The 12,311-nt window shown below is 38.0% G+C and overlaps 1 protein-coding gene and 1 pseudogene across 1 annotated transcript; both read right to left on the reverse strand.

Moving 5' to 3' along the window:
- Nucleotides 1-1,982: 1,982 nt before the first annotated feature.
- On the reverse strand, nucleotides 1,983-2,933 carry LOC111540704 (annotated as a pseudogene).
- An 8,436-nt stretch (nucleotides 2,934-11,369) lies between these two features.
- Nucleotides 11,370-12,311, reverse strand: LOC111540974 (olfactory receptor 51F2-like). Its single transcript, XM_023209639.1, is given in 1 exon segment — nucleotides 11,370-12,311. A coding segment is annotated over 1 exon segment (942 nt).

The following is a 12,311-nucleotide window of genomic DNA, read 5'->3' on the forward strand; positions in this document are numbered from 1 at the left end:
GAAAGATGAGACATAAGACAAAGAGTTCTTGAACAGCCAGTGAGCTCCAAAACAGATGTTGACGCAGACACAATCTGAAACTCTATTGCTGGCCATTGCACAGGAGACCTGAAGTAGCAGAGGAGAGAGGGGGCATGTCCTAGGAGAAGTAGATATTTGGTAGAAAGGAGAGAAAACATCCCCAAGAAATACCCCAAAATTGTCAACTAGCATCCTTTCGGAAGATTGTATGTAATGGTATTTGGTGAACTGCTAAAGCATTTGGCTGGCTGTAGTTGTTAATTACTGACGTTATTAACAGCAGTCCTCTATCATGACCATATTGAGCTTGTGTTACAAGCACCTCACTCCATTGTGGTGGCTATTGGCTTTCTCAACTCCAAATCCACCATTCTATAGACTCTGCTTTTGATGAGAAGGCTGCAACTCATCAATCAGAATCATCGTTTGGTTCCCTGCTATGTTCCATTAATTGGGGGAGGCTGGGACACTGGAAGCTGCTGTAGGGACAAATATCTCTATCATGTTTGCTTATTATACCTATCAGTGCTATCACAGCAATAGTTCTTTGCCCAAATGCATTGGTTCCAGTTTCTAGTTTATTTTTTTCCCACACTTCCAGCAATATTCTAATCATGTCCCTCAAAAGAAATAGAACCAACTATCAGTGGGCTGTGTTCAGGGACCTGAGTCCCAACTCCACAAGAGATATTTCTCTGGTGTTCCTGAGGTATGAGCTGTAGCAGGGAAGTCCTCTTTCCTGCAAAGTTGGCTCTTGGCCTCATGTTCTCCATCCTTTGAGCTCCTAAGGTACCAGAACCAAAAGAGCAGCACCCTTTCATTATAGGTCAGAATATAAGCTCTTGGGGAAACTCTCCACCAAAATTATAGTTTTTAATAAGCCCAGACTCTTCTCTTTGTTACCAAAGCCATACGAGTAGAGGAACTTCCTATAGTTATTACCCCTGCATTATTCCCGCATTCCCTTTTTTTTCCCTTTCAGTCCTCTGATATCTGTTTATCTAGTTCTTTGTACTAAATGCTTCCTGTGTTAGTCACTGGTGTGACTTCTATTTTTCAGTCTAGACCCTTAATAGCATATCCATTTCAACTTTCCTTGAGGATAAAGTCCAAGCATAGCGTTATAAATCCCACCAGATTAAAATATTTCTGTATTTGCTTCTTGTTAATCTTGAGGCCTTAAAGAAAATTAATTTATTTGAAGATGGTATTTCCCAAAAGCAGGAACACGTCTGTTTAGCAATAAGCATGACATTATGACTTCTGAAGAAACTATACAGATTGGAGCTGAATTAAGCATAGTTGTATTTCACAGAATGCTTATACTCGACATCTTCCCTGAAGAGCTGGGAGAAAGTATGAATATTTGACCAAATACAGTTAGGTTAGTGACAACGCAATAAAATATTTATTTATTATACTAGCTGTTAAATGTGGAGGTCAATGAGGCCAGAGGCAAAGGAAAGTAAAAATATTTGGAACAATTAAGTAACCATGGACATGGCAAGTTGTCTATGGTAAATTTCATTTATAAGATTCAGTAATTTGAAATTGTTAACGCACTTTTTATTCCCATTTGAGAGCAAGGTGATGTTATTTATCTCTTTAAAGGAGAAGTTTAAATAATAAGTAGACACTTTCTCTTTTTCCATTTTTTTAAAACAAAATAATACCACATTTGCAAACTAAGGTGGGCCATTGGTTAACCAAGCTTTGAAAATGATTCATCTCAAATATAGAAATGTTCTTATTATCATCATGACTATCAAAGGAAAAGAATGGTATCCTTGAGAATCTTCAGCTCATATTAATCTCTCTGAGTTCACAGTCTTCTTACTTCAAACTAAGTTGTATTTTGGGAAACTTTAAATACAAGCATGAGTCTAAACATATTAACCTCTTTAAATGGCATTTTACTCATCTATAAAGTGACAAAGAACAGAAAAAATTGAAACGTTCATCTAGTTCTTTGCCGTGCTAGAATGGAGAACTTTTAGCACAATCTGGCGTATCTGTTTGGTCTTCACACTATAGATGACGGGGTTCATTACAGGAGAGATTGGTAGGTAGGCACTGGCAATCAAAGTGTGCAGGTAGGGTGGGGCCTGCTTCCCAAACCTGTGAACAAAGGACAGACTGATCAATGGAATGTAAAATACAGCAACAGCCCCAATATGGGAGATACATGTGCTGAAGGCTTTCTTCCTTTCTTCCGGGGAAGCAATGCTAAGAACAGTCTTAATGATCAAAATATAAGAGAGAACAATAAAGACGGAATCCACCCCAGCAGTAGTAATCAGGGCAGTCATCCCAACTGCACTGTTGATTCTGGTGTCTGTGCATGAGAGCTTCATCACATCAGGGTGAAAGCAATAGGAGTGGTGGAGCATGTGGCTGTGTCAGTAGGACAGTCTGTTAAGAAGCAACACCATAGGGATCAGTGTTATTGTTAACCTGGTGATAATTGCTACTCCAATCTGTGCTATTTTAAGATCAGTTAAGACAGAAGTATATCTAAGAGGGTTAGTAATGGCCACAAAATGATCAAAAGCCATGGCCAACAGCACTGAGGATTCCATGACAGTGAAGAGTTGAATAAAGAACATCTGGGACAAGCAGGCATTAAAGCTTATTTCCCTCACATTGAACCAAAATATACCCAGCATAGTGACCAGAGTAGATATGGACAGGCCGAGGTCAGTGGTGGACAGCATGGGGAGGAAATAGTACATGGGTTCGTGGAGGCTGGGCTGAGTGACGATGGCAAAGAGGATCAGGTTGTTTCCTGAGAGGGCAGTTACATAGAGGAAGCAGAAGGAAATGGAGATCCAGGTGTGGAAGCCTTCCAGCCCAGGAACACCAGTGAGCAGGAAAATGATGGAAGTGGAGGTGATATTCTGCAAAGTTGACATATTGAATTCAAACGGTAGAATCTTAAGCTGTGTCTGGAAATGATAAACTGTATTTATTTATTATGCATTTAATCGGAAATTATTTCACCAAGTAAACATTTATAAAAGATGATGTCTACATTGTATAGAAAACTCATAAATATTGGTTAATGACAACAACAAATGAAGGCCACATCAAACAAAGGAGCAGAAAACAGGAAATGAATGGTTCCCTGAGGATACAGAATTTGCGCAAAAACAAAGAGAGCAGCATTCCTTCTTATTTAAGTTCACATGTCTGATGAGTGACTTCAAGTGGTAGGTAGTCAGCAAATATTTGTTGAAGTGTGTTCAAAGGGTTGTATGATATTTTAGACAAATAGTAATTAATATATGCAGTGATTCTGATACATAATTGAATTACACTAGCTTTTAGAGGCCCATCCAAAAAATCCTCTCTTTGTCTCCTGCTATTTTCTTTCAGTCAGAATCAGATCCAATATATCCAACAAATAGCCAACATTTGTTGATCCCCTGCTATCTGCAGTTGATAATACCCTGGATAAGCACACAGTCTATTTGAGATATCAAAACTTAAACTGTACCTAAGAAATTTTCATACCACATAACAAGTATGAGTTAGATATAAAAACATATACTTATGTATAAACCATAATTACAGTATATGGGGCCTCCAATATGAAAGTATTATGGATAGTTTGATGTTATGAGTTTTTATCCTGCATCCCAAGTCAACGTTTCTTATAGCTGCGTGTTATAACTTTTAACTGAGTTAAATTATGCTGACATTTACCAGCTGGGTTACCACATGATGAGTTACTAAACTGTATGTGCCTCATTTTCTCCATCTCTAAAGTAACTATGGTGTGCATATCCATAGGACTGTTGTGAAGATTAAATTAATGTATGTGAAAATCTCAGCAGAGCATCTCACTGTGGTAAAAACTTACCAAATGTTAATTATTATCATTAAAGAGAAAAATTAAAGGTAAAATTGTATACACACATTGTTTTCCAACATCTATCCCCAATCCCCACCCTCATTTATCTATTTTTCTCTTTATCTGGTAGCTGAGAACAAAAAAAAAAAAAAAAAAATGGAAATATTCCAAGTCTAATTTAGGTAATATCCACTGGTTAATTTCTCTACAACTGTTTTTCTCATCCTTTCTTCATCTTTCCAGGTTAAAAAGAAGAGCACTTACTGCTTTCCAGACAACCCCCATTACCTAGTCTCAATCTATCTTGGATGTTAGTTTAGTTTAACATCAAACATTACTGAGTGCAAGCTGAAATCCAGACTGTCGACATACAGAGCCAAGTGAAGTATTGCACCTGCCCTGAGGATCATTAGGAAATAATAGGATAGTTCAGAAAACAAATGTGTAAACAAATGATAAGACTGTATTTAAAATACAGAGGTATATATATTAGATAGTTGGAGGGGATGGAGTCAAACAGCTTCTCTGAGTAAGTAAAGAATTGTTGAGCAGAGGCTGATAAATGAAAATCATCATGAAAGAAATTCTAAGCATATTTAAAGGCGATGGAGTTTCAGATATTTTAGAAATGCCACTAAAGTGTGAGATACAGTGTACCAAAAGGTAGTGTTTAAGAGGTAAGAGAGGGCCAGGTATGGTGGCTCATGCCTGTAATCCCAGCACTTTGGGAGGCCAAGGCAGGTGGATCACCTGAGGTCAAGAGTTCGAGACCAGCCTGGCCAACATGGTGAAACCCCATCTCTACTAAAAATACAAAACATTAGCCAAGCATGGTGGCACATACCTGCAATCCCAGCTACTCAGGAGGCTGAGGCAGGAGAATCGCTCGAACCTGGGAGGCGGAGGTTGCAATGAGCTGAGATCACGCCATTGCACTCCAGCCTAGGCAACAAGAACAAAACTCCATCTCAAAAAAAAAGAAAAAGAAAAAAGGAAGTAAGAGAGCTCAAGTATGGAATTATCTTCTTCACTTCAAAAGGGTAAGAGATTTGTGCTATTCATACAATCTATATAAACATGCAGTTTATTCCTCAGTCTAAATATAATTAAAAACAACAAGAACAACATTCTTTGTTCTTCTTAGCCTGCATCCCTGCTATGTGTATCTCTTTTTCTACACCAACAACTCATAAAATGATTTGCCTATCCTCATTTCTGTACCTCATGGTTCATACCTATATTTGAAGTCTGGTTCTGTTTTTGACCAAAGCATACTTTGTTGCATTAGTTGTCTATAACTGCATAAGAAATTACTAAAAATTCAGTGGCTTTAAACAAAACACATATATTACCTCACAGTTCTGTAAGTCAGATGTCTGAGCACAGCAAAACTAGATGCACTACTCAGGATCTCACAAGGTTGAAATTAAAGTTCCAGCCAGTACCATGTTCTTAATTGGAGAGGAGGGTCCTTAAAATCCTCACTCAGATTGCTGTAGGAATTTAGTTCCTTGTGGTATATGGTTGATGTCTCCAATTTCTTGCTTGGCTTTTAGCTTCTAGAGGCTACTCTCAGTCCCAGTCATGTGTTCTTCTCGCAACATGACATCTTAGGTCTTCAAATGCAGCAGGAGAACCTCCTTGGAGATTCTTGTCTCTTTTAAAGACTTCTATGATTAGGTAAGCCCTAGCAGGATAATCTTGCTTTTGATTAACTCAAAGTCAAGTAATCAGGGACCTTAGTTACATCTGTTAAACCCTTTTGCCATATAATGTAATGTAATCATGGGAGTGATATCCCATCACATTCACAGGCCCTAGTCACACACCCAAGGCATGGGTATTGCTCAAAACAAGTACGCCAGGATGGACAGAAATCTTTAGGACCCTTTTAGAATCCTACTAACCCCACCTGTCAAGACTATCCAGTCTCCAAATCTTTATAGATTCAACTTCTGAAAAGTCTCTTGATTGACCATATTTATCTTCTAGTTTTATCAGTGACCTTTCTTCCTACCCTCAGAAATCTTTTTATATACTCTACCTGGGCTTTTCCTCACTTCACCAAACTATCAAATATAGCAAGTTCTTTCACACTAATGTGCTCACTTAATTCATGTAGTTCTCTCTTTTTTGAATAAGACAAAAATTTTTAGATCCACTATTTGATCCACTGAACCATGTATAAATTAAACATGAATTTATTTCAGGAAGCATTTGGTGGCATCACCTATTCTAAGTCAGAAGAACTTACTTCTTCCTCTGGAGTTATATTATTTTCTATTTATGCATCTAGAATAGTGTTTATTCCATTGTATGATCTTGGGTTATTTGAAAATACACCTCTCTAACAAAATTAAGTTACTGGAAGGTAGATCATTGTTTTTTCATCATTATATTCCCAATACCTTGAAATATATTTTGAGAAGTGTGGGCATACAATATATACATGTTGATGTAAATTCAATCCAAGAGTTGTTAACTAAGATTCTGAACATATCTTAGGACTTCAACACATTCAATTTTGTCTATTTAAAACATGCTGTTTGCCTAAAATTATATATGTGGCTTCTGGAAGAATCGCACAGAGCTCTCCAGTGTTCTCACATACTGAGTAATGTGTGTATCTGTGTGTGCGTGTGTGTGTGTGTGAGAGAGAGAGAGAGAGAGGTTTGGGGTTTTACTGATGGAAGACTCTGTCCTAGTATTGGAGGGTTAGCTTTTATGTGCCCTCCCATTTGTTGACAGTAATTTTCTTCCTATTATATCAAGATAACACTCCAGACCCATTGTAAGAATGTGTTGCAAGTTCTGTCCTGGGCTACCTTGACTTATCTCTTTTCTCTGATTACAGAGTAAGTGATATTGTTATACAGTCATACAAACCTAGGTTCAAATTTCGTCTCTGCCATCTAGAGCTAGCCAGAGTTCTCCAAATAAGCACTTTACATCAGATTCCACTAATGTGAAACTGGTAGTTCACCATTGCCTCTACTTCATAAGGATTAAATGAGATAACATTGTAAAACATATAATATGTTGACCAGTGTGCAGGACGTGGAAGCCACTTGATATTGGTAAATGAACATGAGGATGAGGATAAGAATGGCAGTGGCAGTGTGTGATGTTGGTAGTGGCCGTTGACCTTAGGACTTTGAGTGGCAGTTATAAAATGTGACACAACTAACCAGGAAACTTAAAATTGCATGGACACGTTAACAGCCTGCTCTAAGCAGCAAAACAAATGGCTCATAGACCAATCAAACCTCCTCAGTCAGAATAGAATGTTCCTAGAAAATACAGATAACAGAAAATAGATTTCCACAATTTTCCTTAGGCACCCACGAGAGCTTTCTGCAGTTAATAAAGTCTCCCTCATTCTTAAAAGAAACCAGGGGCCGGGCGTGGTGGCTCAAGCCTGTAATCCCAGCACTTTGGGAGGCCGAGACGGGCGGATCACGAGGTCAGGAGATCGAGACCACCCTGGCTAATACGGTGAAACCCCGTCTCTAATAGAAAATACAAAAAACTAGCCGGGCGACGAGGCGGGCGCCTGTAGTCCCAGCTACTCGGGAGGCTGAGACAGGAGAATGGCATGAACCCGGGAGGCGGAGCTTGCAGTGAGCTGAGATCTGGCCACTGCACTCCAGCCTGGGCGGCAGAGCAAGACTCCGTCTCAAAAAAAAAAAAAAAAAAAAAAGAAACCAGGCATGTAAAGTCTAATGTTTTTCCTGAATGCAGCAGTTTTACTTACAAAGTATAAGGATATGTTCTTTCCCGCACTGGTCTCCATAAAGGGGCCTGAGGAGCTGGAGATGTGTCCCACCCGGAAATAGGTAGCGTATATAAGAAGCCATATCTCAGGATGCCTGAAAGCTCTTAATAAGCTCCTGGTGAAGATTTCTGCAGCCCCCCGAGTCTGAAGCTTCCCAAGGGTTCATTCTACTTCATGGCTTCCTTCTCCTTCTACTTCATGTACTTCTATAGTTTCCATGAAGGGACTGCTGTTACAGGTCTTTGATCTTATGTATATGTAAAATTTTCTTAAAAGTAAATTTGTGAGTAACCACACCCTCCAAAAACACCCCACAAGATCGCCCCTCATCTTCATACCACTCCCACACCCAACTGATAAACTTATCTTCCTCCTATATTATTTAGGTGAATTTTGTATATTTTTAGAAACCCCTCTGCTTGTGCTTCACTCTAACCCCCCAAAAAATCTTCATTTATTCTTTCATGGAACATTTGAAGTATCTTTCATATTCTAGGACTTCATACTGGTAATACAGAGAATAAAACAGAGTCTTTTCCCTCCAGAGCTCCTTGGAGGGAACCCCTTGTGGAAACAGACATAAAACTCAGTGATTACAATAAGGGATATTTATGATGACAGCACGAAGAGTTGTGCTTATCCTGCAGGAAACTCAGAACCAGGTCTGTCAGGAGACATGGAGCGCAGAGCGTAGGAAGAACAGAAGGTGACTAATAGCAGACTCAGCTCGCTTGGAACCCTGGGTGCCACTGTAGTGGAGAGATGAAGCTAAATAGGGAGACAGGATCTATGTTAGGCATGAAGATCTTTTAGGCATCCTAAGTCATTTGAGTCTAAATAACATAATACAAATTACTCAGCGTGGAACTTAATCTTTTCTCTTCCCTAGAAAAACTCATTTTATTCTTGTTATTTATTTATTTTACTGTTATTTTTATTATATTTTAAGTTCTAGGGTACCTGTGCACAACGTGCAGGTTTGTTACATATGTATACAACTGTCATCTTGGTGAGCTGCACCCATTAACTCGTCATTTTTACAGCTCCACGTGAAGCAGCTGAGGAAGCTGGGCACCTAATTTGAGAATCCCTAATATATTGCAGCTCTCTGCTTGGTTTCAATATCAACCTGAATGGTACAAATATCACATTTTCCTTCTAAACTCTGATATATCAGTTTACAGAAATGTCAATTTAGAAGACGTTCTCAAACAGAACCTCAATACCCCATCGCCCACTCTTTCCAAGTCTACCTCAGATTAACCAGACTACTATTTTCAGCATTAGTTCTGACAGTTTTAAACAACCATTTTTTCAGATGGACTATAAACAAAAGCAAAATGTATAGACCATCGTATCGGATGTTGTTGAATTCAGAGGATAACATAGATAGCAGGGAAAAATAAGAAGTATAAGCTTTAATATTGAAAGAAAAAAAACTTAGAAATAAGAAAAAATATAAAGTATTACAAGACAGAAAATAAATACACTTCAAAGTGGATTTTATTAAGGTACATATAACTATACTATGCAAGATTATCTGTAATTGACACCTCATAAATTACATTATTAAAGCATGAATCAAAATTGTTGCTTTCACAATAACATTCTTAGTACATTTATTTTAAGATACATCCAAAAATGTGGTTGCCCCAACTTCAAAATTACTTTTCAAAACTTTTCCTATCCATATGAAATTTAAATAATTTATGTTTGTGCTTGTATTGCTTAGAAATGAAAGCATATTATATTTTCTCTATTAAACAGTAAATTTCTAGGATCTGTATTTTTCTTATCAAGTCAAGTATTTCCTAAGCTGCTTGTTTTTCCACTGGTTCAGGCTCCTAGTGGGAGAAAGAGAGACTGCCATCTATGACTACTCTTAGTATATGGCATAATGTTTTGTACACAGTTTGTAAGTAACAACTCATTAAAATATTGTTTTAATTTAGATATGTTTAGTCAGATTTAAACACCTTAAGAATGAAGCCTGTGCCTTCCCTGTTCACTGTTTTATCCCTAGTACCTCCCTTCCACAGTGTTTGCCAAAATGAAGATGCTCAAAATATGTAAGTATATATGTGAAATTATATAAAAATAAATTTAATTCAATAAGCATGCATTAAGTAGCTATTATTAATAAAGCATGGTGCTTGTATCTGTGCAAGATACATCAATCCCCAAAGTCCAATGCCCATTTTCAAAAAGCTTCAGGTCAGTAGGGGAAGAGAAATCTGACTAACTATAAGACAAAGATTTATTAACAGCACCTGAAAGAATAATAAATGGAGCAATCAGGAAAAGAAGGAGGTGGGTATTTCAGTCAGAGAGAGCAAAATAATCAAAGACTGAGAGGCAATATATTCCTGGTGTTTTTCAGGAATATACATAATTCATCAAAGTGGATAGACCCCAGAAAACTGTTACTCTGTCATACATGATATTCCATAAATGTCTTGTTAAAGTGCAAATTTGTGGGCTCCATCTCAAGCACTTCAGTTTAAGTAGTTCTGGAGCAGAATTGAGGAATCTACACTTTGAAAACAAGTGTCAAGTGGTTTGGATGCACAGATGCTGGACCACATTGAGAAAAGAAATAGATGCAAGTAGAAAGTGGATGTCATCTAATGAGTGTATTCAGTGGGTTGTATGAGGCCGGATCTGTGAAGACCCATTGGAATGAAGATCTTATGGAAGATGAAGAACTAAAAAAGTTTTGTTTTGTGGAAAGGTGTTAAGTGGAAATTACTTCATTATCTAAAAAGAAAAAGAAACCCTCATTATTGAACATTTATAAAATGCAGGAAAGTATAAAGAATATGTCAACAAAACAATATCCAGCTATCAAATATAAGCTGTTTTAATGTTTGGGATACGTTTATTTATACTTTTTAATATGCATGTACACATATTCACATGAAATATATACACAATAGTAAGTACTTTGCATACTAACCTATCTTTTTTTAACAAAATGTAATTTATGTTTGTATCGGTATTTAACTTGTTGCATTGTATTTTATATTTTATTTAGTCAGTACCCTAAGCAGTTTCCACATTTTCATTGCAATGTATAATGAATGATGTGTTGAACATCACAATATATCTTTACATCCTTGCCCATTTTTCTTCTTTAGACATATATTTAGACAATGGACCCCCAGATCTTTTACTATTAAAATACAAATGCGTTTACCAAAGTGACCTCAAATACTCTTTTAAGAATTAGGAAAGTAGTCCTTTTATTCATACTTCTTGCTTATTGTTCTTATTCGTATTCTTCAGCCATTTACAATCTGTCTGGTGGAATAATGAATCATTACAAATAAACTGTAAGAATTACTAAAACCTAGACTAGACTTTGCCTACTGATCTATGTTATATGAGACCTACCTTGAATAGCTACAAACTCTAGAGGTGGTGAGACTGCCTAAACTCCAAGTATGACTTTACTTGTGCACGCTTTCAGACATGTTTTAACTGTGGTCCTATACTGTGCTAGGTTCAGTATTCATGACAGGATCAGATGTACCAGCATAATCTCTGCCCTCAAATAACCCACCATTTAGAACTGTGTAAATAGTAAGTTAGTGGATCATCAGAATAGAGAGAAAGCATGTTGAAACCAGCTTTTTCAATAAACAACAGTAACTCACAGTACTGAATGATCAAACATGGGTTAGGGAAGTCTTGGCAAAGAAGGAGTATACTCAAACTTCCCTAAATTAGCTTAGAGAGAAATATTTTGAGCACAATCTTGCGAATTTGCTTTGTCTTTACACTGTAGATTATGGGATTCATTACAGGAGGGATAAGCAGATAAACATTGGCAATGAGCGTGTGCACAAGAGGAGGGGCATGCTTTCCAAATCTGTGCGCTAGTAACAAACTGATCATGGGGATGTAGAAGATGGCAACTGCACTGATGTGAGAGACACAGGTACCAAAAGCCTTTTTCTGCTCCTCTGGGGAGGCAATTCAGAGCACAGAGTGGATGATCAGAGCATAGGAGAGGAGGATCAAGACGGAGTCCAAGCCAGCAGTAGAGATAACAATGACCAGGCCAAACGCACTGTTGATCCATGTGTCTGTGCATGAGAGCTTCATCACATCAGGGTGGAAGCAGTAGGAATGGTGGAGCACATGACTACAGCAGGAGAGGCACTTAAGGAGCAGGAGTAGAGGCACTAGAGCTGTTGTCCCCCTAAGAACAATTGCAAAGCCCACTTTAATAATCCGTGAATTGGTTAAGATTGTGGCATATCTCAGTGGGTTACAGATGGCAATGAAGCGGTCAAAGGCCATTGCCAAAAGTACTGAGGACTCCATGAATGTGAAGCCATGGATAAAGAACATTTGGCCAATGCAGGCATCAAAACTGATTTCTCGAGCAGTGAACCAGAAAATACCCAGCATGGTGATCAATGTAGAAAGACACAGACCTAGGTCCATGAAGGATAGCATGGAGAGAAAATAGTACATGGGTTCATGTAGGCTCGACTCAGTGATGATGACAAACAGGATCATGCCATTTCCAGAGATAGCAATGACATAGAGACAACAGAATGGGATAGAGGTCCAGGTCTGAGAGGTTTCAAGGCTAGGGATGCCAGTAAGGAAGAAGACTGCAGGGTGGAAAATGCTCTGGTTGAAGGATGGCAT

The sequence above is a fragment of the Piliocolobus tephrosceles genome, chromosome 13, assembly GCF_002776525.5.
Source record: "Piliocolobus tephrosceles isolate RC106 chromosome 13, ASM277652v3, whole genome shotgun sequence".
NCBI classification, from domain to species: domain Eukaryota; kingdom Metazoa; phylum Chordata; class Mammalia; order Primates; family Cercopithecidae; genus Piliocolobus; species Piliocolobus tephrosceles.